This window comes from Artibeus jamaicensis, unplaced genomic scaffold (genome assembly GCF_021234435.1).
Source record: "Artibeus jamaicensis isolate MK-2021 breed Jamaican fruit bat unplaced genomic scaffold, CSHL_Jam_final contig_944, whole genome shotgun sequence".
Taxonomy (NCBI): domain Eukaryota; kingdom Metazoa; phylum Chordata; class Mammalia; order Chiroptera; family Phyllostomidae; genus Artibeus; species Artibeus jamaicensis.
The window spans coordinates 2120837-2147381 of record NW_026522020.1 but is presented as its reverse complement, the minus strand read 5'-3'; the positions used below and the strand labels follow the sequence as shown (position 1 = coordinate 2147381).

Genomic DNA, 26545 nt, shown 5'->3' with positions numbered 1-26545 from the left:
TATAATTCTTTGCTGGGGATGTAGGCTGACTCCTTTAACTACAATAATATTGGTCTGTGGTCACTGTGTTAGTCCACTAGGATTGTCATAACAAAATACCACAGAGTGGGTGGCTCGAAGCAACAGAAATTCGTTCCTCGCAGTTCGTGAGGCTGGGAGTCCAAGATCAGGGTGTCAGCAGGTTTGGTTTCTTCTGAGGCCCCTCTCCTTGACCTGTGGAGGGCTGCCTTCGGCTGGTGTCCTCACAGGCCCTTACTCGGTGCACACCAGTCAGACTGCGTTAGGGCCACCCCAATAGCCTCACTAACTTCTTTACAGGCCCGACCCAAAAACAGTCGCAGCTGGAGTTTAGAGGGTCAGGGATTCAACATAGCAATTTTGGTGGAAGCGTCGCTTTCTACCCTGTATTGCAGGCATCCCCAGGCCACTGACTGGTCTGTGGGGCTGCACAGTGGCGGGTGAGCAGTGGGAGAGCACAGCTTCGCCGAATTGCTGTCTGAGCTCTGTCTCCAGCGTCCAACCCCTGCCCCCACTTGTCCGTGGAAAAATTGTCTTCCACGGAACTGGTCCTGGTGCCAAAAAAGTTGGGAACCACTGCTTGTAATGGTCAGTTTTTACCCCCTGTTAGAACTTGTTTATACTCTGAAACATATGGGAAAGACATTAATAATTCTTTTTAGCACTTAAATATTTCTTCTAAAAATCCCACATAATGTCAGAAATCTACTAAACCTTAGAATATTCTTTGGATCTTCTTCTTTAAATATTTAAGCTTTGGCACATGGAAAGTAGAAAAATTCAGGTTCTTTAAACTGGTGCTTAATCTACCGTCAAACGTTTTTTTTTTTATTTTGAAGTAATTATGGCTAATCCACTTACATGTTTACTGTCAGATATAATCCTGCTGGTTCCTTCGAACCCAGTAGTGTTGCCATTATATCTCACCAGATTTCCTCCCTTCATTTATCTTTTTACAAGTTTTATTTAAGATTTTATTTATTTATTTTTAGAGAAAGGGTAAGAGAGGGAGAAAGAGAGGAAGAGATCCATCAACATGTGGTTGCTTCTCACACGCCCCCTCCTGGAGACCTGGCCAACAACCCAGGCACATGCCCTTGACTGGGAATCGAACCAGCAACCTTTTGGTTTACAGGCTGGCGCTCAGTCCACTGAGCCACACCAGCCAGGGCTCATCAGGTTTTCTTAAATTATTTTGTGTTTCTTGCATAAGGAGGCGAATAATCTAATTCCTGTTGATCAGCTTGGCCAGAAACTTTTGAAAAAGATAGGAATATCTTGGAACAAGAAGTACAGAAAACAGTATGGACCACTACGAAAGGTAATACATGATATTTTCTTTCTTTTTTTTTTCTTTAAATCTTCACCTGACGATATAGTCATTGATGAGAGAAAGAGAGAGAAACATCAGTGTGAGAGAGAAACTTTGATTGGTTTCCTCGCATATGTACCCCAACTGGGGACCAAACCCACAGCCTAGGTGTGTGTCCTGGCCGGGAATTGAACCCAGGACCTTTTGATGTACAGGACAACATTGCAGCCACTGAGGCACAGCAGCCAGGGCAATGACATTCTCATGTAAAGTCCTTTCCCAAAAAATGTTGAGTATGAGCTGAGCAACAGGAATTCCTATGCAGAAGGAAATTTAAATTAAGTGAAAATAAGGCCAATATTTGTGTTTAATGGTTAGTATTCAGTTAAGTTACTTATTAAGTATTGTATTAAGTGATTTATTGTAGAATCAAGAAATAAGCAGAAGATGGAAGGGGCTTTTAATCACAACAGCAAAAATTTCACAAAGTTTATAACCTAAAACTTATTTTACATATAGAAACATCTTCAGGTATTCACCCAAATTTTCCTTGATCTTTCTTTTATGTGCAGTTCTGAGAAATGGTACTGCCAGAAATAAGAGATAACTCAATTGAAAACAAGCAAAGCAACAGAACACAGTAAATATTTTGGTGCTGTTTCTTATAGGAGCAAGGGCGTACACATTGCAATTAGATGTGTTTAAGTACAGCTTCTAATTAGATCACAGTTCATAAATAAATGTTAGTTCATAGAAGGTTTTAAGGTTTCATTTAAAATGATTGGGTCACTATTTCAGTATTTATTTTTAAGTATATTAGCTATGTAGGGATTTTTTTTAACTATAAATACTTTTATAAGTTTAAGTTAGCTTTTATTCATACTTGACTGAAGTTTCATCTTACTGTTAGATTTTTATCAAATGCTGTTTGTTTTGTATCTGTTGATATGATCACATGGTCTCTTTTATTCTGTTAATATGGTGAATTCTATTAACTGATTGTTTTAATTTAAATCAAATCTTACATTTCTGGGTTAAGTCACTTGTTTATGATATATTTTATGTGTTGCTATGTTCATTTGGCTCATATTAAGGACATTTGTACCTATGTTTATAAGAAATATTCATCTTTAGTTTTGTAACGCATGTCAGATTTTAGCATCAGTTTATGCAGGACTCATAAAACAAGTTGGGAAATATTTTCCTCTTTTATATTCTTGAAAAGAACTTAGCTAAGATTGATTGTTATTTCTTAACTGTTTGGTGAAGCTGATTAGACCTGGGACATTTTTTGTAGTATGGATATTTAAATTATATTTTTATTATCCTTGATTGTAGAGTTACTTAAGTTTTCTACTACTTGTCACAGTATATATTTTAAAAGGAATTTGTCTTTTTATCTATAGTGTCAAATTTATTGGCATAAAATTATTCAAAACATCTCACATTACTTTTTAGTGTCTGTAGGACCTGAAGTTATTTCCTTTTTCATACCTGATATTAGTGACTTGTGTTTTCTCACTTTTCTAAAAAATCAATCTTGCTAGGGGCTCATCAAGTGTATTACACTTTTCCAGAAACAAATTTTTGCCTTTGATTATCTCTGTTGCTCATCTGTTTTCTGTATCACTGACTTCTTTTTAATTATTCCTCCCTTTTACCTCTGAGATTTAACTTAATCATCTTTTTTTCTAGCTTCTTGAGTTGGTATCTCAGTTGTTCTTAACCCTTTTATTTTATTTTATTTTTTTAATTTTAGAAAGGGGGAAGGGAGGAAGAAAGAGAGGGCGGAAAGAATGCTGTGAGAGAAGTATTGATTGGGTGCCTTCCATACCCACAGGGGACCAACTCCACCATTCTGGCATGTGCCTTGTTTGGGATCAAATCGGCAACCTTTTCGTTTGTGGGACGATACTCCAGCCAACTGAGCCACACCGGCTAGGGCTTGTTTTTAACCTTTAAATACATGCTTTTTTTTTTTTTTTTACTATTGATGGCATTTTATTTTTTTATTTTTTTAATATATTTTATTGATTATGCCATTACAGTTGTTCTATTCCCCCCCTTCATTCCCCTCCACACCCCCTCCCCCACCATTCCCCCCTTTAGTTTATGACCACGTGTCTCAAGTCCTTTAGATTCTATATTTCCCCTACTATTCTTGCCCTCCCCCTATCTACTTTCTACCTACCATCTATGCTACTTATTCTCTGTACCTTCTCCCCCCTTCTCCTCCTCCCACTCCCCTGTTACTAACCCTCCATGTGATCTTCATTTCTAAGGTTCCACTCCTGATCTAGCTGTCCTCTTAGTTTGCTTTTGTTTTAGGTGTGGTTGTTAATAACTGTGAGTTTGCTGTCCTTGCACTGTTCATCTTTTTTATCTTCTTTTTCTTAGATAAGTCCCTTTACTATTTCATATAATAAGGGCTTGGTGATGTTGAACTTCTTCAATTTGATCTTATCTGAGAAGCACTTTATCTGCCCTTCCATTCTAAATGAAAGCTTTGCTGGGTAGAGCAATCTTGGATGTAGGTCTTTGGATTTCATGACTTGGAATTTGTCTTTCCAGCCCCTTCTTGCCTGTAAGGTCTCTTTGGAGAAATCAGCTGACAGTCTGGTGGGAGCTCCTTTGTAGGTGACTGTCTCCTTTTCTCTTGCTGCTTCTAGGATTCTCTCCTTGATTTTAACCATGGCTAATGTAATGATGATGTGCCTTGGTGTGTTCCTTCTTGGGTCCACCTTCTTTGGGACTCTCTGAGCTTCCTGGATTTCCTGGAAGTCTATTGCCGCTGCCAGATTGGGGAAGTTCTCCTTTATTATTTGTTCAAATAAGTTTTCCACTCGTGGCTGTTCCTCTCCACCTTCTGGTACCCCTATAATTCGGATGTTGGAGCGTTTAAAAATGTCCTGAAGGTTCCTAAGCCTCTGCTCCTTTTTTTGAATTCTTGTTTCTTCATCCTTTTCTGGTTGGTCGTTTTTTTCCTCCTTCTGGTCCACTCCTTTGATTTGAGTCCCAGTTTTTTTTCTATTACTATTGGTTTCCTGTGTATTTCCCTTCATTTCAATTAGTTTAGCCTTCATATCTTCCTCTAATTTGTGACTAAAATCAACCAGTTCTGTGAGTATCCTGATCACCTGTGTTTTGAACTGTGCATCTGATAGGTTGGCTATTTCTTGGTCGCTTAGAGTTATTGGCTCTGGGGCTTTGAGTTGTTCTTGAGCCATAATGTTTTGGTCTGTTTGTGCCTGTTGTATGAGGGGCGGAGCCTTAGGTGTTCACCAGGGCGGGGCAATTCAGTCGCTAGGTTGTGACGCTGTATGTGGGGGTGGGGTCAAAGAGGGGCAATGGCAGTCCCCTCTACTGCTTCCCGCGGCTGGGGCCTGCACGGTCAGTCTCACTGCTCGCTCCTTCGCCTGGTTTATCTGTGTGCGAATGTGTGACCATGGTCAGCCTGCTGCCTTGTGCCCTCACTGGGTCTGCCCTTCGCAACCCCACACCTGGGATCTGCCAACCACTGCCCGTGCACGCACCTGGGTCGAGTTTTCCTGCGCACCCCGCTCCCCAGACGCTGGCTCCACCCCTCTTACCAGTCTGGCTGAATGGTTCGTTGTTGTCGGACTTTCGGATAGTTCAATTTTCTGTGTTTTGGTTGCATTTTTGTTACTAAAACTTTGTTGTCTTTAAACTTGGTTGTGCAAGGAGGCACAGTGTTTCCACCTACGCCTCCATCTTGGCCCTAAATACGTGCTTTTTTATGTGTGTGAAGTAATGTTTATTGATATGTTCAATATTATATGCAATGTGGAATATTCAAAATAAAACACATGATATAAATGTCATTGCTACAGTTACAGTAATTCTTGTTTTCATTAAAGTGTGTTGATAAAATTTTTATGAAAGTTGTGTTCTTGATCAGTGCTCAGGAAGAGTAGATGGTGCGGATTGGGGGTGGATGGCGATGGTACCAGGAGAACCCAGGAAGCCGGGTCTGCACATCTGGCACTTACTCAGTGACCTGCCTTTTGTTTCCCATCATGTAGTACTCTGTGCAGACCCCGCGAAGCTAAAGGAATATAGACTCCTTAGTCATCCATCAGGTGCAGTACTTTAAGGCCTGTCTTCATTTCTGGGTTTTACACACAAAGCAAATTGAGTTGGGGAGAACACCTTCGCGAAGAACAGAGCTTTATATTCTTAAGAAAAGTAGGCTTCACCTGTGGTTCGACCTCTCAACTCAGGCTTTAGAACAGTGGGTGTTCGTGGTTCAGCACATACCCTTAAAGCTTTACATTTCCTTCTGATCATTAATTTAGCTGCGGCTAGATTTGAGGTTTTCATTATCATTTAATTCAAAATATTTTGTGATTTCCTTGTGATTCTTTCCTTTACCCATGAGTATTGGAAGTGTTGCTTAATTTCCAAATATTTGGGGATGCCTAGTATTCTTGGTTATATGTGTAAGTCAATTTCTAATTAATTCCTTTATGCTTTGAGGGTATGCTCTTTATGATTTTCGTTCTTTTGAATTTACTGAGACTTTGCTTAAACTCTCATCTGCTATACACTAATACAAACTGCAAAATGGTGTGTAATGGAGAACTCACCTACTTTGCCTCTCTGTTTGGAAGGACTGTGTTTCTTCCACATTGTGCCTGCTTTTGGCTGCTCTGCCGACAGTTGTTCTCATTATTTTGCTTAGAGTTTATTGGGTTTTTTATTAGGAAGGTGAGTTCAGGGAAAGTTTTCTGCCACTGCTGGGGGCAAATGGCACTGGTGTTCAAGGCTGAAGAGTCCTCAGCCGCCACCCGTAGAACAGACCACAGACTGGCCATTCAGAAAGGGCGCCACTCACTCAGCCTTTTCAAGTCGTTGGGTTTTTACTGTTCCTGAAACAAGTAGCTATTTTACTGTCTGTTATACACAGTGTTAACAATGTTGTCTTTATGCCGCATGCCCTATGCCCTTCTTATTAGTGATAGAATCATACTTCAGATTAGAGACCTGGCATTGCCACAGATTCTTTCTTTCCAAGAGAAATGTTCACCTTTTCATAATAATTGATGAGCTCAGCAAATGTCACGTGGACCTGCCTAGTGATGTCCTATATAAAGTAACTTTGTGCTGAGTGAAGGGGGGAGATGCAAGGCCGCACGGAGATGACGGAACGAGGCGAGGAGAAGAGAGGAGGGAGAGATGGGAGAGGCGGTGGGCAGAGGACATGGTTCCTCTCCCTGTACTTTAGCAGCAGAACCTGAGGAGTGGCCTTGGGGAGTATGACTTAGGCCTCTTCAGCCTTCCTATGCCCTGGTTTCCTGAGCTAGCCTGTCAGCTTCCAGGATGGAAAACATGGAATTTAGTTGATGTTAAACAATAATTTAGGCTTATAATTACTAGTTTATCCCGGCAGAGTTGATCTGAGTCACTGGTTTTGGGATTACCCTCCCCAGGACGTGACTGTGTGGTTGCCTTTGCTTTGTGCTTCGTTTAGATCGCTTTAAAATGTTCAAGCCTTGGTTCTACCTAATCTGTTTCTGTGAACACTTTGTAGGACTGTTATTAGGGTGCAATGAAAATGTTTTTTAGGATGTGGCATGATAACTTTCTTGGTATAACTATTAGACCATTTCACAGAGAACTCACTGATTTTTATTAAATGTTGCATTATGGTCCAAATGGCTTTTTTCCCTCCTAGCTGTCCAGGCCAAAAATAAAGGTGAAGCTAAAATGTCTGGTAACAGAAAGGAAGATGAAGAGATTTTTTAATCATTTCTAATTAAAAAAATCTTTTTGTTAACCTAGTATTTGTTTTTTGTCTCTGCCTAGTTCGTACAGCTTCATCCTCAGGTGTTTCTGCTCAGTTCGGGTGAAAGCGCAGTCGGTCTGCTGAACTGCTCTCCGGAGGCGGAGGCAGACTCCCTGAGAAAGGACCAGCACACTGTCCAGACACTCACTTCAGACTCCGCAGGATTAGATGGTAGAACCTCTCGTCCGCACTGGTTTGATATAAATGATTCCAAGGTCCAACCCATTGAGGAAAAGGCTATTGAGCAGCAATTTCAGGGCAAGGAGAGTGCCTACATGCTGTTTTACCGGCAGTCCCAGCTGCAGAGACCTGCTGAAGGTACGGAGAGGAGTGTGCCTGCTGCTTTAAGTTGATGTCTTTAGAAGATACATACCATTTGCATTGTTACCCTTTCAAAAGGAGGTTTACTCTTGGGACATTTAAAAAGTATGTTTATACATAACAGTAAGAATATATGATACCAAAAGAAATTCAATAGTCATTTTTTAAGATCATATATTTCTATTTAATTTTTTTCCTCTAATAATATGAGGCCATAGTCAGATTTTGAAAATTGGATTTTCTTGGATCACACACTGTGGGCGAATGGATCTGACTGTGTGGGCAGACCTGAGGGTGATGGCCCACCCTCAGGCTTGGCCCTGTCATTTGGTCATGTGATACCTGTAAGTTGTGAGCAGCCTTGGTCTTATTTTCATGTTGTCCCTTTTATTTTCATTTCCGGTTTCCTCTCCTTCCACAGGTAATGTGTTCTCTGAGCAGTTGAAATATCTTTGAAACACTCTTTGTTGAACCTCTAAGAGAGCTCATACCGAGGAAGTTAAACACTGAGACCAACAATGTCACCTGTTTAACTGAGGCCACTGTCATGAGTCGGTCTGGGAGACTCTGATCACTTCCCAAGTCCACTTGGAAGTGGAAACTCCTAACTTGGAAAGCTTCTTAGATCGAGACATATCTGTGATTAGAGATGCAGATGCTGTCGTCAGAGAATGGGAAGAGCGGTCATTTTTATAAAGAACAAGAAAGAGTAAAGCAGTTAATACTGTGTGTGTCCATCAAAGAAGATTAACTTTCTGGATCTGAATGGTTGCATAACTATTCTGTTAACCAGGAAGGGCTTTGTATTTTTCTAAGGGGGAAAAAGATGTGGCAGTGGTCCTGATAAATATATTGTGGAGCAGAGTTCACAGTTGTAAACTGTGTATTAACAGAAAAAAGAATGTCTTCAGATAGACTATTGTCTTTTTCACTAAATTGAATTTCAGTGTGTACATAATTGGAATATATACTAAATGACAGTTTTCTAATTAGCTTGGGAATTGAATAAAGGTCCAGCCAAGATTTTGATGGACTTTTTGGGAGGATGAAGGAATGGAACTTGGCAAGTGACTCGAAACATTACATAGGGAGGCGAACTGATGGAAAGTGAAGAAGGGACTACTGAACGAGGCCGCTCCCTCAGGGAAACGCACTCGTGAAGCTGTAACTATCCCAATTACTATCTTTAATTATACTCCTCCGTTGAATGAAATTGTAGCCCTTTTAATGTTTATGTAAAAAAAACCCTTAAGATATATAAATATTTGTCTGGTCTTAAGATAAAGAAGGCCTTTCTAAGCTTAAAAGTAAAGGAAGAAAAAATGATGTAAACCTTAATATTAAGAAACAGATGATAAGCTAGTGGAAAATAGCAAAATATAAGACAAGTATAATTCCCCTCTTGTAGAGGGCTCTTATATATATTGTCCTCAGTAGTAAGTTGGAAAAAGGACATAAATAAGTAATACACAGAAAAAAAGGAGGAACAACCAGTAAACTGCAAAAAAAAAAAAAATCTCATCCTGACCCATAATCAAAAATGTAGATCAACCCTGGCTGGTGGAACTCAGTAGGTTGAGCCTGTGAAGCAGGTGGTCACCAGTTCGATTCCCAGTCAGGGCACATGCCTGGGTTGCAGGCCAGGTCCCCAGTAGGGGACACACGAGAGGTAACCACACATTGATGTTTCTCTCCTGCTCTTTCTCCTTCCCTTTTCCTCTCTCTAAAAATAAATAAATAAATGTATTTTTTTTAAATGTGGGTCAGAACAGCATTGAGATGACACTTTTCCCACCAAGTCAAATGTTTCTGAGAGTCCGGCGTTCAGCAGCTGGCGCTTCCTCCGCAGCTGGCAGGCCTGGGAAGCGGTACCGCCCGTGTAGTCGTGTGTGTTTAGAACCATTAGATTAATGCCACTGCCACAAATTTTTCTTGAAATAATTAGAGCTGTATGTACATAGTTATGTTCAAAGACATTCGTTAACCCCATTATTTTATAATAATGACTAATGGATGTCACCTAAATGTCTAACAAAAAAAGCCTGGCTTGATTGATTGTGCTGTTTAAAGAATGGACGACTATGCAATCATTTAAAGCTTTGGAAAAATACTCGGCAGTGTATGCAATGAAAAAGCAAGTTACAAATTTATTGAATACAATTCCATTTTGAATCAAATTTAGTTGCTTTAAATAAGTGTGTGTGTGTGTGTGTGTGTGTGTGTGTGCGTGCGCGTGTGCACACAAGACATATAGTGTAGCATAAAAAAAGGCCAGGGGTGTGTATACCAAATTTTACCAGTATCTCTTGAGCGTGGGATTATAGGTAATACAATTTGTGTTACATTTATGAAGATAGTTTTTAGAATTTTTACAGGGACAAATTATTACCGTTGTTAGGAAGAAAATAGTTGATGTTCTTTTTTAAAAGTATGTTTAAAGAGAGCTGAAAAAGTGGGATTCTTCTAGCTTGGCTTGAAAAACTGTTCACCTTCCGTTTGTTCTCATGTTTTCATTTTTTGAGTGGAAAATTGAGATCTGGAGAACATGGGTGTTCACACAGATGGCCAGGGCTTCCTTTTCCATTTTCCCTGCTGCCTTTGCGGCAGCCAGACTTCATTTAGTTCGCACAGGTGATGAAAAATTCTGTTCACAGCTCGTGCTAATCCCCGACACAAGGTTCCGTGTCATTTACTGGATGAGATGGATGCGGCCAACACTGAACTTCAGACAAAAAGGTAATTTTAGCTGACTTTGAGAGATTGAGTGGTTTCTCTGGAGAGAGAAGATCTAATTTAAATTTAGATCTTAGGTATTCCACAATGAAAATTAAAAAGGAAACAAGTCAATCTAGGTAATGCAGTGTCTGTTTAGCAGCTGAATTTTTGTAGTGTATCTTTTACTTTGAAATTATCTCCATCTGTGAGAGTGAGGGAAATAATGACATATACGTGACCATCACTGAGTAGGAACTGAAGCCGAAGAAGACTAGAGAAATCTGTGAGCACATAGTGGAACGAAACGAATTGTATCCTGGCCTGTCCAGTTTCTCCCTCGGTACAGAGAGCCTGCTCTGAAGGTCACCCCTCATGTGTAAGCAGATGTGGAGAACTGGCATGTGAGGATGGGGACAGAAGAGGTGGGCAGGGGACGGAAATGGGGGCTCTCATGCCAGTGGGATCAGTGGAGGTCTTGGGCGCAAGCCTGTAGTAGGTCATAGAGGGATGCTCTGTGAGCCCTTGGTTATCTCAGCGTTCTCCTTTGAGGTCTAGCCTTGGACCCTGAAGAACTGGCTCTTTCTTCACCCTCTGCCAGTCGGTGGGGGACCGGGTTGGAGAAAGTGGATGTCCCATGGGCCCAGGGTCCATGGGCCCAGGAGGCCGGCTGTGTAGCAAGGATGTGTTCAGCACTCGTCATTGACTTGAAGCTGGGAAAATGGCAGGCAGATTGAATGGCAAACCAGGATTAAAGGAAATGTTAACAGAAGTCAAGACACTAAAAATACAAAAACTTGAAAGAGTAAAATATCTTAAGCATGAAAAAGAGCCTGCATGAGAAGTGTGGCTTAGCAGTTGGTATTTAAAATATATATATATATATACCCTAAGAGATTTTAGTCATGTGGTCATCAGAAAAGCTAGTGCTGTCTTTGACCACACTCCTAGACTGTGTCAGAGGTACCCGAATGGTGGCCGCTGCATCCAGCTCGCCATTGGCCGGACTGCGGAGTGCAGTGTGCGCAGCCTGCCTCGAGGCTGCTGCCGAGGCCCGGGGCCCTGGGGAGAGGAGGCTCAGGAAGGCCATGAGGTCGACTTCAGATGTTTTGGGGGATGGTGTGGATCTCTCAGGAAGTAAGGATGAGTTAGAAGTTGGTAAATCTGACACCTAGAGCAGTTGTGAGAAGCAGGCTTCTAGCATTTTGTTCGCAACTACAGTCTCAGGAGTGGAGGATTGCGAGTGTGGCGTTCAGGGTAGCATCACACAGTGTCCATTAAAATTCTCTGTCCTCGCCTTTCACAGTGGCGGAGCTGCAGTCGTGCCGTTGTTGAGACCCTGAAATGAGTCATTTTGGAGCATGGAAGAAAATGGTGTTAATGATACTTAGGTGGAATGGAGAACTTACTTATAATGCAAATCAAATACTTGTGGTTTGAGATGAAACCGTGTTTGTTATAAAAACATAGCATTTATATATATATTTTTATGCCTCTTTAAAGGGCAGAATATGATTCTACAAACAATAATATCGAATTACATCTCCACCTGGGCCCTCACTACCATTTCTTCAATGGGGCCCTGCACCCCGTAGTCTCTCAAACGGAAAGCGTGTGGGATTTAACCTTTGATAAAAGGAAGACTTTAGGAGATCTTCGACAATCCATATTTCAGGTAATTCAGCTGCACTCAATTTAGATATTAAGGTCCACTTCAAGCTGGATTCTTCTTTTCAAAAATCCTGAGATACAACTACTCATGTTTCAAAGCTTCTTAGGCAAACCCCACAGCTGCCAGTTTCAGAGAGGGGTGGCCCAGATGTTTGCCCCTCGCTGGGAAGTCTGGAGGCTTCTCTGCACAGGCAAGAGGCAGGCCTGCAGGCAGAATCAAAGCTGGTATATTTTATTTGGGGGAGAGAGAGAATACAAAGTTTTCTCTTTTTGGAAAAATAAATGTAAGAGACTTGTTTTTAGAAGAAATGAAGAGATAAAGAGCCCTGGCTGGTGTAGTTCAGTGGATTGAGCACAGGCCTGCGAATCAAAGGGTCGAGGTTCAATTCCCAGTCAGGGCACATGCCTGGGTTGCAGGCCAGTTCCCAGCAGGGGACGCACAAGAGGCAACCATACACTGATGTTTCTCTCCCTCTCTCCTTCCCTTCCCCTCTAGAGATAAATAAATAGGATCTAAAAAGAAAAGAGATCAAGATAAGCATGTTGTTTAAAACCAAGAACTACTAAACAAATAAGCAGCTGACTTCTCTACCTTTCAGTACACAGTAGCGTGCATCAATAAGATCACCAAATGCAGGAAGACACACTGGTTATAGTGAAAGCAAATGTCGTTGCAGTCATTGTTTCCAAATAATTTATCCAGTTGTGTTAATGACAGTAACAACAGTGGTGCTCTTTATTTTACTTCCATTCACTGCTTTCATATTAATTGCATCTTTTGGTCCCGGAACCTCACGGGGACACACTAACGAACTCCTCTTAAAGATGAAGAAGTTGTGATTTAATCCATTCTTGGGAGCCTCCATACTCTTCCTTTCCTTTTAACCATATGTCTGTACCCCACACTGCTTCCTGATCAAGGAAAAGAGAAATACAAAATATAAGGTGGTTGGTTTGGGGTTTGTTTTTTTTCCAGAAACAAGTGAATTTTCAACTTCAGTTGATTTGAATAATATTTAAATGTTGGATCAGCATCAGGATTTCTAAATCGGTCTAATATTTCTGAACGTCTACACTGAAGGTTCATTTATGAGCCGGACCCGGCAGTGTTGATACAGGCGGAGATGGGGGTCTGACCCTGTCTGAGGTGACATTGGGTGACAAATGGAAAAGACGTGGACGTGCACATCTCTCACCTTAGAAGTGAGCCGCTGACAAGACGCTGGGGGGCTGACACGGCCGACCAGCCCCTTGTAAACATGAGGCTTCTTCGTACGAGGACCGCCTCGTGTGTTGTGGGGGAGAGCCTGAGTAGGGCTCATCTTTATGGGGACCGTATTTTGGCGAGGTTTCCACGGTCTCCAGAGTCTAGGATCTGGAAACCCAACACAAGCCCCACGCAACCTGTCACACTTTGTCAGTGGGAAACTTTCCTTTCAGGTAACGAACTGGATGTGAGTGTGTGGTGGCTTCGTGCTGCTTCATCCTGAAAAGCACTGACTAAACAAGTCGCCTTTGCCCTTCCAGACAGCTTCTGGGCTGGCATGCTGAGCAGTGAGCCTCTGATGAAAGTGCGTTCCCGTGAATCACGTAGAATTGGGGAGATGGGCGTAGTGCTCTTGGTCTGTGCCGAGGTTCTCCCGTCACTGGTGGAGGAGATGGGCCGTCTTTCCTCCAGTCGTCAGGTTGGGGTGGGAACATTCGTTCGTTTGCGCTCTGTGCCCTCCACATATGTAAGTTGGACGCTGCTTGTCTTATTTAACTGGGAAGTGTGATATATGTATTGTTCTTCCTTGTTCTCTTTTCTTCTGTAAACACTCTGTAGCTGTTAGGATCTTGGGAAGGAGACATGGTTCTGAGTGTGGCGAAGCTCCTGCCAGCGGGCCTTCACGTCTGCCGGACACTTGACGGTGAGGCGAACGTTAGGACCAGCACCTCCTTTTACATACTTGTATTTTCATGGGGCTCGTCCGGGACTTTCTACTCCTGGCCAGTCTTTCCCGTACCCACTACTTTCTTAACTATGTAACTTACCCAATTGATAAGGTGTCAATTTATGTAACATGGGAAATTTTGCTAACATGGAAATGGTACATATTTTCTCAAATTAATTCAGCCTGTCTACCAAATTAATTTTCTGAAAGGCTTTGAAATTTGTTTTATATTGCCACAAATTTTTGAGCAAAATCATTTGAGACTACTTATATATTTGAGACCACAAATTACTTACATAATTTGATTTTTTTACCCAACTCTTAGCTTCACAAACAAATGCACTCCTGTAGCTAAACAAATGTACTTCGAGAGGTTAAAGGTATTTACTGCCCTAAATATCAGCAAGACAGTAAGAATGGCAGTTGCAGTGGTAATGCCTATGTTGGACTTCACTGCGCCAGTTACTGAGAGGAGTGTTTTATGTAAGTTATCCATCTGATTGTTACACAACAGCTCATTCGTGGTGAGTCTGAGACCATTTGGTGCCCAAGCCTTACTCCTGGTCAGTGTCAAGTGCAGTTGGCCTTGGGAGTAGACTGTTTTCCTGTTATCCTGCTCGCAAAGCTTGTGTAGCAGCATGGGGAAATGCTTACAAAAATTAAAGAAAAAAACTAAGATGTGTGATGGAAGGAATGAAGATTAAAATAATATCAGTATAATATGCATAATTACTGCCTTGTCCTTAATTTTTCTTAATGGGGATGCTTTTTCAAAAAAGTATTTAAGTGTCCTGGCCCTTTCTTCAGTTGGGTTTATGACATCCTGGTGAGCGGTCTCACTGACGACCTGCTCTCTTCTTCCCAGGAGATGGCCTGACACTGTGCGAACTGGACGTCACTGACGAGGAAGACATCCTTGTGTGGGGTGGAGTGGAGGTAAAAAAGTAGTGAGGAAATATCCATGATAGTTTTGGATTTTGTAAGTCGTGATAATGAAATGTTATTCAGCATATGTGAAGGATATCAGAAAGCTATGGAAATATTCAATAAATTTTAGGCACAGTCAGAAGTACTTATGTGTGAGCAAGACATTTATTGAACACCTGCACCGTGCCGGGCGGTGTGTCAGAAGCTGGATATGGAGACGAGGCGACCGGTGTGATGGCCCTGCTGAGAGAGCGCGCCGCCCCGGCCGGGGTCTGTGCGGGCTCCCTGTGGGCACTCGGAGCTGTGCAGGGTGAGGGGTGGGGGGTCACGGGAGGAGAGTGCATGTCCTGAGTCGGAAAGGGGCGAGGGACAGTGCGCTGTCCCAGGTCCATCTTCTGTACTTCCCGGGGTATCCGTCCCTGCTCCAGACTTCTAAAAAACGTGGCTAAGGAAGTTTCAAAAGAAAAGTCTGAAGTTCTTTTCCTGATACTTAAAATTGACATTGCAAAAAGTTTGTTTCACTTGAAAAGAAAAAAAATGAGACATCTGGTCAAGGAGGTGACAGTTGCCTGGAGGTGTGGGCAAACATGGCCTGCCTCCTCACACAGCCACAGGGAAAATGACACCCAGAGTACAAACAGTTGCCACCCAGAATCACCAGAAAGGCAAGCGGTGTGGAAGTCCGACAGCTGCGATAGTATAATCAATAAAATATATTTAAAAAGCGAAAAGTGAGAACTACTCTACAGGAGTTATCTTTTACTACATTATTACGTTGACTTTATTTTGGCAAATGTAAACTGTACTAATGATTATCTCAATATTTTTGTAGGTTGGTGGAATCCAGATTCCAACTGGTAGTGACTGTGAACCTCTGCTTTTAAATGTTGTGCACCTAGCAACAAGCAGCGAAGGGTGTCCTCGGGTGACGGAGTCTCCGCACGTCTTTCCAGCTAATGCAGAAGTAGGCAGTGTCTTCCCAGCCTTAGCAGTTCCAGTCGGCGTGGCCTTCATCCACAAGCCTGAGTCTGCAGGCGAGGAGCGCTGGACGGCCATTCCCAAGGAGGACCTGGCGAAGACATTCCGAGAACAGGGTCTGGGAAACGGAAGTTCAATTTTGATCCAGGATTCCAGTGATGAGAAAAATAGGTAACTCACTTAAAAGAGAAATTTTTAAGTTACTTAAATTAGCGTAGTATCTCTTAGAACTCTAAACCTTTATTTTAATGAGAGTTAAATGTTTCTTTTTATTCTAGACATTGTGTCCTGTATATTGTAAGGAAGAATGTTCTAGCTTAGGCAAGTTGGAGAGAAATGATGCTGTAATAGGATTTTTTTTGTAAATGTGACAGGCAGGGGTAGATGAGATACAGTCTAGATTAGTCGACGATAAGCAGAAGCCTGTGTGAGGAATTCTGATTAGCGCTCACCAGCATACTGACGACCCGTTCTCACAGAGAAATGTCCTCACATTTTTTATGAAGGGGGCACTAAGGTCACAGCCAAGTTTATCTGACTGTTGTGTCACAAGAATCCCACAGGCAAATCCGCTTTCCTCACGGCCCTTTTTAGGTGGGCTCCTGAGATTCTCCCAGCTGCCCACACAGGGCGGCAGCACGTTCCCTGAAGTCACGTTGGAGCCCAGAAACGCCTCCTGTCTTCGGTTTGTTATCTGGTCTCGACAGTGCGGTGTCGGTTTCTGCGGTCAGTGCGTCACGCACTGTGTCACTCCCCCAAATGTCCGTGTGTTGGAGACTTTAGGTTACGGACAAGAGCCCTGCCTTCTCAGTGCTGTGAACGCCCCTAGATTGCAGAGTCCCCGTGTCATTATTCACAGTGGCCATGGCGCACAGGGGCAGAGCATCTGTGAACCGTGTTCGTTTTGTATCACAGTTGTCACTGTTACTCCTTCAGACAGGTGTTTTCCAGACATTTATTTCCCCACCATGTGTATTTAGTTTAAAAGTGCAGTGTGTTTCTTTTTAAAAGTAACACGCATGCAGTTAGGACTTGGGACATGCGGAGTGAAGACAGGAGACTGAGAACAGCGTCGCTGTGCCTCCCTGGTAGTGCCAGTCCCTGCTAGTGCTCCTGTCTGTCTGCTCTCTGGTCCCAGGTCTTCGTTGGAAGGCGTTCTCTTTTTGAACACATGCCTGTTTCGCAGTTAGCTACATGCAGCTTTTCCCACGTTTGTAGGCTCTTCATGAACCTCGTTTTATGGCTGCTTACTCACCAGTGGTGACGTTACAGCTCAGCCGACCGTGCTCGGTGGGAGGCAGTGCACGTGCCGGCCGAGGGCAGGGGCTCTGGCGCCAGCTGCCTGGGTTTGTCTCCAGCTCTCTCGCTTCCTAAGAGTGGGAGCATGGGCTTCCCCTCTCTCTGCCCAGCTGCTCCTGCCAAAGGGATAATAATGAGGACCTGCTTCACAGAGTGCGAGGGTTGAAAGACTTAAGTGTACATGGTGCTGAATAGTTTAGCACCATCATCATCGTTGTCATCTTCCATCTTATCCAGCTTTTCTTTTTTAATTATCAAATCTTTTTTATTGTTATTCCATTACAGTGGTCCCGGTTTTCCCCCTTTGCCTTCCTTCGCCCAGCCTACCCCCCCACTCCCACGGTCAGTTCCCACATTGCTGTCCATGCCGGTGGGTCATTCATACATGTTCTTTGTTAGGCCCTCCCCCTTCTCTCTCCCCTCCCCTCTGGTCACTGTCAGTCTGTTCCATGTTTCCACACCTGTGGTTTTGTTTTGCTCGTTAGTTTATTTTGTTCATTAGATTCTTCTGATAGGTGAGATCTTATGGTATATGTCTTTTACCAATTGGCTCATTTCACTTAGTATAATATTCTGTAGTTTCATCCATGCTGTCACATAAGGTAGGAGCTCCTTCTTTCCTTCTGCTGGGTGGTATTCCATTGTGTAGATGTACCACAGTTTTTGTTTTGTTTTGTTTTTTAATTTTTTATTTATTTATCTTTAGAAGGGAAGGGAAGGAGAGAAGGAGAGAAATATCAATGTATGGTTGCTTCTGGTGCATCCCCTGCTGGGAACTGGGCCCTGCTGGGAACTGGCCTGCAACCCAGGCATGTTCCCTGACTGGGAATCGAACCGTGATCGACTGATTCGCAGGCCCGCATTCAATCCACTGAGCTACACCAGCCAGGGCAGCAGTTCCATTTTCAGTTAAGGAAATTCCGTACCGTTTTCCGCAGTGGCTGTACCAGTCTGCATTCCTACAAATGGTGCACTAGGGTCCCTTTTCTCCACATCCTTGCCAGCTCTTTTTTGTCCATTTGTTAGCGATGGCCATTCTGACAGGTGTGAAGTGGCATCTCATTGTGGTTTTAATTTGCATCTTTCTGATGGTTAGTGATGCTGAGCATCCTTTCATATGTCTGTGGGCCACCCATATGTCCTCTTTGGAGAAGTGTCTATTCAGATCCTATGCCCATTTTTTAATTGGATTGTCTTCCTGGTATTGAGTTGTATGAATTCTTTGTATATTTTGCAAATCAAACCCTTGTCTGATGTGTCATTGGCAAATATGGTCTCCCATACAGTCGGCTCCCTTTTCATTCTGATGATGGTTTTTTTAGCCATGCAGAAGCTTTTTAGTTTGGTATAGTCCCATTTGTTTGTTTTTTTCCTTTATATCCCTTGCTCTAGGAGATATATTGGCAAAAATTATTGCTACATGGGCTATCTGAAATTTTCCTGCCTATGTTTTACTCTAGGACTTTTATGGTGTCACGACTTACATTTAAATCTTTTATCCATTTCGACTTTACTCTGGTGTATGGAGTAAGTTGCTGGTCTATCATCCAGCTTTTTACCACTTTAAGGCTGTCTTCAGAGAGCATCTTTATGCTTAAAGCTTTGCTGTGTCTAGGGTTGCGAACTTCATTGGGGTCCCAGGTAGGAACAACTGAAATAGAGGGTAGAACTGTGTTTCAGGGCTCCAATACTCTCTCCCAAAGAGGACTTCTGCTGGTCCATTCAGTGCCTCTGCGTGAATAGAAAGTCGTCTATCACTGCCCCTAGGGAAGGAAAGCTGCCTTGAGCCAGACCCTCAACTGCCATCTGCACGTGCACTAGCCCTCTGTGATAAAGTACAGACGCACAGTGTGTGATGTGCATGATACCCCTCAGCTGTGGCACGTTGGTGCCATGTCAGTTTGGATGTGGCTGTCCTGCTGTGGAATTGGTGACCCTGTGGTGGCTCTGGGCATGGCTGCTTGCACCCAGCCCCTGTGATTGCGGTCCGCAGGCAGATCAGCGCCTGGTTGTTCCCTTGTAACAGTTCTCTCTGAAGTGTGGCAGCAAATTATTTCTCTAAGTCAAAGAATGTTTGGGTCATGAATATATGGATTCCGTGGAGTACTGCCCTACACTAGCTCAGCAGAAGTTGGTCACCTTTCATTCGTCACAATAAGGGGCAAATGCAGAATTTTAGAAGTGGTGCCTCAGGAAAAATACTGCTTTTCTGATCTTTCCTGATTCATAAAAGTGCTGTATAAAGACACATTTTCTAAAATTTTTATTTTAATTGTTGTTCGAGTACAGTTTTCTGCCTTTTACAAGACACATTTTTTTTACCTAACAGTTTGTTGGCCAAACAAAGGAAGTGGATCACTAGTGTAAATGAGGTCGACTGGGTCCAAGTCAAAAATTTATGTCAATTAGGATCAGAAGAGGAGCAAATTACAATATCAGCAACTATGAACACAGTGAGTAGATAATAATTGAAGTTTAGTTGACAGTGTTTAACAGAATTGTACTTAGAAGCCAATACTCAGGGAAGTCTCAGTAGACTTCTAAATCTTAAGAGAAAAACTCTTTATTTTTAGTATTTGATTATTGCATATTTACCTATCTCAACGTGTCCTTAACATGTCTCAAGACAATGTTCCTGTCTCCCCTCCAAACCCGAGAAGAGAAAGCAGGAGTTAGCTGTTCAGTTAGTACATGAAATCCTCTAGCTTCATTGTCAAATACATAATGCTATCTCAAAGTACAAGTATATATTTATACTTATCAAAATACACCAATATAAAATACTATTTTCTTGGGTTTTTTTGGTGTTTTCTAAACAAGGTATTTATGTTTTGGTTTTGTATTGTGTTGGTTTTGTTTTTTAAGTTTAACTGAAGTTGTTCTACATTATGCCCTGCGCTGTATATAAAGCCAGCTTCTCTTGAAAAGGGGTACTTTCCTTCAGTCCTCCCTTTGAAAACTGTGATGCTGGTTTCCCGAGGCATTATTTTAGAGAACATCCTTTTATGTTATGTAGTCTCAATTCAGTAAGTTTCTTCTATAACATTAAAAGAAACATTAGAATGATTTCTTCTCTATGAATATTGTAATATCTTTTTTATTTGTTATTTATTTATTTGTTTTATTGTTGTTCAAGTGCAGTTGTCGCCATTTTCCCCCGCCACCACTCTGTCCTACCCCAGCCATCCCCTCTTCCTACCTTCCATCCTATGGGGTACAGGGGAAGGGTTGTCAGGAACGTGTATAAAGGACACATGGACAAAGCCGAAGGAAGTATTGTAATTTCTTAAGGCGCATTCATATTTGCTGGTAGAGTAAGGGGGAGGGTGTGAGACCGTTGTGCTAATGCTCAGGAGACCCCCTACCTTGCGATGGGGCTTGGGTGAGGTCCCTCACCCTTCTTAGCACGGCATGGGCCCCGGGGGAGGGCGGAGTGGGTCTCTGACTTCACTTCTGCCCTAAACTTCTGCAGTTTTATGCCCTAGAGGCAATTAGCCTAAACAAAAGAAAAACAGTTTTAAAATAAAGTAATTGAAACAGCCATTTAAAATAGTACCCTTGAACCAGTATTGTACATTTTGGCACTGAATTCATTATTTTTAGCATAGAAAAATATGATTACCTGAAATTTCTTTTGTTTTCTCTCATCAAAAAGGTTAGCAGTAGCCAATTTTTGTTTTTTCTACCTAGAATTGTTTCTTTGGTTTTCTGTAGGAGTCCTTTCTGTCCCAGTTAACATCATTTTGGTAAAAACTTAACTATTAAGGTCTAGGTTTTGATTTTGACTTTGTAGAAGAGAGAAAATGAATTTCAGTGATGAAAAAACTGTTTTCAAGTAGGCAAAAGTACCAGCTGTTAGGTAATTAATAGCTCAGTCTGCACGTGTGCACGCTGGCGATCTCCATTTTCTTCTCCTCCCATTGTTTCAACTTATACACAGTCATTAGTTTATTTCTCTATTTTAGGTGGTGTTTGATATTCGAATTAAAGCCATAAAGGAATTAAAATTAATGAAGGAACTAGGTAATCATTTATGTTTGCTTTTGGCTTTTTGGTTCAATTCAGTTTTGATTTTTAATTGAAAAATTACGGGACAGTACAAAAAGTAATTTAGGGAAAACTCATGACCTACCACCCAAAATGGACAGACGTTAACGTTTTACCACGCGCTTGTTTTTGTGTGAAATATTGCAAAGTCCCCCCCCGCCCCCCCCGCCAGACGCAGCCAGTGTGTCTGGTTGGGGGGGTGTCTGGTCTGCGTCTGCATGTGGTGGTGTATTCATCATGCTTCCTTTTAAGTGTTTATGCACACGTTGTAGTTCACATTCACATAGACTGTCACACGGCATAGAGCATTCTGCAGATGCGCTGCTCACTCAGCACTGGGTTTCCTTTAATAATCATTTGAGGTATAATTTACACACCATCGAATACCCATCTGAAGGTATAGTTCAGTGATTATTAGTTAAAGAATTGTACAGCCATCACTGTAATTGAGTTTTAGAACATTTCTATCACTCCAAAATGGTCTGTCATTCATATTTGCATTCTGAGCCCCCAGTGACCTCTCCTCTACTTTCTGCCTGGATTTGCTTTTCTGGGAATTTCATGTATATGGAACCATGTACTATGTTGTCTTTTGTGTCTGGCTTCTTTCACTTAGCATTTCATTTGGGGGTTCGTCCATGATAGCATGTTATCAGTAATTTCTTCTTTTCTATTATGCTGACTAGTCTTCCACTGTATAAATGTATCACATTTCATTTATTCATTCACCAGTTGATTGAGTCTTTCACTTTTTGACTTTTATGAATAGTGTGCTGTAAACATTGTCTTTGTGTGGACATGTGTTTTGTTCTCTTGGGTAGATACACAGGATTGGAACTGCTGGGTCAAATAGCACATTTATGCTTAGCTTTATAGGAAACTGCCCTGCTACTTTCCAAGGCAGCTGAACTAACTATGTCAGGGTTACAGTTTCACCCCATTCTTGGCAGGAGCTGTAATTGTATTTTTTACTGTGGCCATTCTAGTGAGGGGGAACTGGTATTATGGTGTGTTGATGCATTTTCCTCATGCAGTGATGGTGAGCACTGCTGACATGCTTATGGTCTGTCTGTATATCCTAAGGAGTCTATTAAAAAGCCACTGGAAACATAAATGAGTTTAACAGAACTCAAATCAATACACAAAAACCCATTGTATGTTTATCTACTAGAAATTAAGAAAACATTCAGAATAAGGTATCATGAAATACTCGGGGATAAATTTAACAAAATGTATGCCCTGAAAACTAGAGAACATGGCTGTGCAAACTTAAAAGACCTGAATAAAGGGAGCAAGCAATGTACCATATTCTTGGGTCAGAAGACACAGTGTTGTTAAGAGGCTGATTCTCTCCAAATTAATTTGTAGATCATTGCAGTCTCACTCAAAACCCTAGCAGGTGTGTATGTGTGTGTGTGTGTGTGTGTGTAAGTGAGAGAGAAACTGACAGGCTGGTTCTTTGTATGCAAATCCAAAGGACCTAAGCATCCAGCCCAGTTTGGGGAAGAAAAATAAAGCTGGGAGAGGAGCGCTGTCTGATTTCAAGACTTGCTCCAAAGCTGTCATGGTCAGGACAGGCATCGGAGTGGACACACGGCAGCGTCAGCAGGCACAGCCTGCAGCCTGCTTCTGTCCGGCCAGTGAGCGGAGGATGGTTTTTAAGAGGGCTCTAGTGAGAAGAGTGTGCAGCAGAGATCACAGCTCATTTTTGAAGCCTGAAATTCTGTACAGCAGAACTAGGTTAAGAATCCAAAAATACATGCACACATATTTAATCAGTTTACTTTCAACAAAAGCACCAAGGTATTTCTTCTATGAAAGAGTATATTTTCAGCATAAGTGCTGGACCAATTAGATGCCCATAGGTGCAAAAATGAATCTCCAGCTTTGCCTTACACCATGTAAAAAACTGATTTAAAATGGATCATAGTTCTAAATGTTAAAGCCTAAAACTAAAATTTCTAGGAGAAAACATGAAAAAAATCTGTTACTTTTATCATAAGGAAAATATATTTTTTAAGATTTTATTGTTTTTTTAGACAGAGGAGAAGGGAGGGAGAAGGCAGGGAGAGAAACCTCAATATGTGGTTGTCTCTTACACACCCCCACTCGGTACCTGGCCTGCATCCCAGGCATGTGCCTGACTGGTGGTAATCAAACCAGTGACCCTCTGGTTTGCAGGCCAGCACCCAGTTCACTGAACCACACCAGCCAGAGCAGGAAAAGATTTTTTTAGACAACACTCAAAAAGTATAAAGCATGAAAGAAAAAACTAATAAATTGGACTACCTCAAAATTTAAAACATTTGTTCTTCAAAAGGCATTTGAAAAGGCAAGCCACAAACTGAGAGGAAAAAATTATGACATAATTGGCAATAGATTTGTATCAAGTTATATAAAAAGAAGACCAACCTGTAAGTGACCCATGTGTAGGGAAGGATGGTCAGTTGTCATTAGCCACCAAACTCAACCCATAATGACGCCTGCTGCGCACTCCACAGCACGGCTAACAGTTTGGCCGCTGGCTCACAGAGGGCAGCGAGGACGCGCCGCGGGCAGTGGAAACGGTGGTCACTGGGGGGTCGGCCTGTTTCTACTCACCACTTCTCCTAGACACCTACCCAAGGAAAATTAAAACATACATCCTTGCACATACTGTACACTGCTTGTGTAAAAACTGGAAGCGATCCGAATGTCCACGAGTAGGTGAATGAGTGACCAAATTGTAGTGCGTCCATCCAGTGAGACACCACTGATCATTGACAGCAGTGAACTACCACCACCTGCAAAACCGTGACTCTGAGACTTTATGCCAAGCAAAAGAAGCTAAACACAACAGAGCACGCTCTTACTGTTCTGTCTGCCTGACATTTTTAAACAGCATACCTAAGCTCTAGTTTCAGAGGCAAATCTGAATCAGGGTGGAGTTGCTAGTTTATCTTGATTTGTTAGTGGTTGCTGAGTGTTTATATCAAACACTGCACCGTACAGTTAAAATGGGTATGTTTTATTATAAGTAAATTATACCTCAAAAAAGTTGATTAAAAGTACATGGTGTATTAAAATGAATAGTTTGTGTTCCCGTGTACTGGTCTCCCCTCCAAATGGTTCTTGTGGCAGGTGATCTTAAACATGTGCCAGTGGGGCCCCGCGGGCCCTCTGCTCACAGCCCAGTCCTGCTTTTCCAGGGCACGCAGGCTGCCTCCCCAGCCCAGCCCACACGAGCCTCCTTCCTCCAACCGCTGCCCCCACCCCTGCCCCCACCCCGCTGCAGTCCCCTCCTGGGCGTCTACACTGCAGGCTCACCTTCCGTGAGTTTCTAGCGCACAGGCTCTCTTCCACCCCCAGGGCTCGTAGCGCTGTCATCTCTCCTTGAACTACAGCCCCCCCTTCCTCCACTGACTTCTGTCATCCCTCAGGTCTCAGCAGAAATTTGACTTCTACCATCCCCACCCACACAATCTCACTTAATCTCTCTTTACTCTTATGATGTCCTGTGCTTTTCTCCGCCACGCTTATGCTGTAAGCACCCGTGTTTATGTGATGAACACCCACCTCCCCTTTAGCCAAGGCGCTGAGTGTCAAGTCCATAGCTATTTGCTCATTACTGTGCACCTGGCACCTAGGAGACCTACCGTGGTTTCTGAAGGAAAGTGAACAGAAATGCAGGGAGACAGTATTTAAAATGTTCTTTTTAATTGGAGAATTCTTTTATCAGCTGATTGAATTGTCCAGAACTTTGTATTAGAATTACATGCTAGTTTCATACGACTATAATGTAAGATAGAGAACTCAGGAATCTCAGAGATTCTGCCACGGTCTAACAAAGTCACAACTCTTAAGACCCAAGCTATTCTTGTCCTCTCAGAAGGCCCCTGTGCTCCCACCTGCCCCACTTCATAGCCTACTTTGTAAGAATTCTGTTCAGACTAACCCTTCCCACAAAATAGGAATCCTCGCATCCTCAAAAATAGGATACAATGGGCATAAAAATGACTTACCATTTTAAATATAGGCAGTCTCTATATAGTTCCAATGTGCATGAATTTCAGTTATCATGGTTTATTATATTCCATTAGTTACCCAGCAACACAGCCCAAATTTCAGCTCCCACTGGATGTAAGTGAGTAACCACATAAAGCACAAGCTTGGCTGTGCCAGCCCCGACGCACAGACCACTACGGAAGTAGCAGGATCTGATCATGGGTTCTCCGCACAGACAGCGCAGCGTGCCGTTCATTGCCTCCTCTCCTCCCAGTGGTAAACCCACGCGACATCTGATGAGAACATGAGCTTAGCCACAGAAGTAAGGACAGTGGTTGTGACAAAGGGTGGCGGCTCTCCCAGGAGAAGTGACACTGGCAAAAAGCTTCACCATACAGGAGCTCTTGGAGAGACTCCACGAGGTGGAAGGCACAACAGGTCGGATATTGGAAGCTGACCCAGACGTGGAAATCTGAGTGTGACAGTCGCTGGGGGACGGAAAGGTGCTCACTCCAGTCGTGAGCTGCACGATGAGACAAGGGAAGCGAGCCCCATTCACACTGTTGTGTAGATTTTTTACTAAGAAGTAATCACCAGCATTTCCAGTTGTTCACAGCGTAAAATACTAGCTAGTTGTTTAAATTACAGTGTAAATATTACTTTTATTGGGGTTTTTTCCCATTTCACTATACATGTATAACTGACAGTTTTAAATGTTTTGACAAAAATTTTTAAAGGTCAAGAAAAACAGTCATTTTCTGGTGGCTGTTCAGACCGCTTTGCAGGTTGCGGGGCCTTCCTCCCGGCCGCCCTCCTGTGCAGCGGGAAGCCTGTGCACGCTCATCGTAGCTCACCGCAGCTTCCTGCTGGTCAGCACGGCAGAGGGTCTCTCCTGTCTCTTCGTTTGCTGCGCTGACCGGCCTCTTTTCACTTGTAGCCGACTGCAGCTGTTTGAGGCCTGTCGACCGGGACGGGAGGCTTCTTTGTCCAGGTTAGTCTGTTTTTGGTAGCCCTTGAAATCTGACTCTTACACCTGCCCTCTGGCCTTTTTTTTTTTTTTTTTTTTTTTTACATTTTCAAATATTGGCTCCCAGTACCTAATATTCTGAAGTTACCTTTTAGAATTGATTTACAGGACTATTGTCATCCAGGTGTCTTCCTCTTGTATTACAGAATATCTTAACCAAAAATTCAAACCTTTCAATTTTCTAAAGTGTAACACTGTGTTTCTGACAAGCTGACCCTCATTTTAGTCATGATTGTGATCCAGTTTTATCTTTCTAAATTTATTGTCAGCATTTTATTTGCCAGTCGTATTGAGGCGTCTGTTATGGAACAGAATCTTTGTTCTCACCTCTGGAGCACATCTTGTCATTAGACGTGATTGAGTCTAATTATTGATGCTTGTCACCAAAGCATCTTTAAACTTGGAACAGCCTAGTCCATCATGAATGGGTTCAGAATATCTAGGTTTTAATCTGTGTAAACAGCAGCTTTTTGATGTTTATAAACATGACTTGAAAATATCCACAGCTG

At 42.5% G+C, this 26545-nt stretch overlaps 1 protein-coding gene across 10 annotated transcripts in view; it reads left to right on the top strand.

Moving 5' to 3' along the window:
• USP40 (ubiquitin specific peptidase 40) overlaps positions 1-26545 on the top strand; it is a 73781-nt gene that overhangs the window by 22718 nt on the left and 24518 nt on the right. For 5 of the 10 annotated variants that reach the window (XM_053655204.1, XM_053655203.1, XM_053655205.1 and 2 more), the window contains 10 exons: positions 1232-1339; positions 7157-7454; positions 10112-10193; positions 11673-11844; positions 13666-13750; positions 14640-14710; positions 15534-15850; positions 19308-19431; positions 20944-21001; positions 25947-26000. In XM_053655204.1, coding sequence (XP_053511179.1) covers positions 1232-1339; positions 7157-7454; positions 10112-10193; positions 11673-11844; positions 13666-13750; positions 14640-14710; positions 15534-15850; positions 19308-19431; positions 20944-21001; positions 25947-26000 — 1369 coding nt within the window. Of the gene's footprint in view, positions 1-1231; positions 1340-7156; positions 7455-10111; positions 10194-10217; positions 11561-11672; positions 11845-12038; positions 13412-13665; positions 13751-14639; positions 14711-15533; positions 15851-19307; positions 19432-20943; positions 21002-25946; positions 26001-26545 lie in introns of those variants that run through there. The other 5 variants (XM_037143861.2, XM_053655207.1, XM_037143869.2 and 2 more) reach the window with 5 other exon arrangements.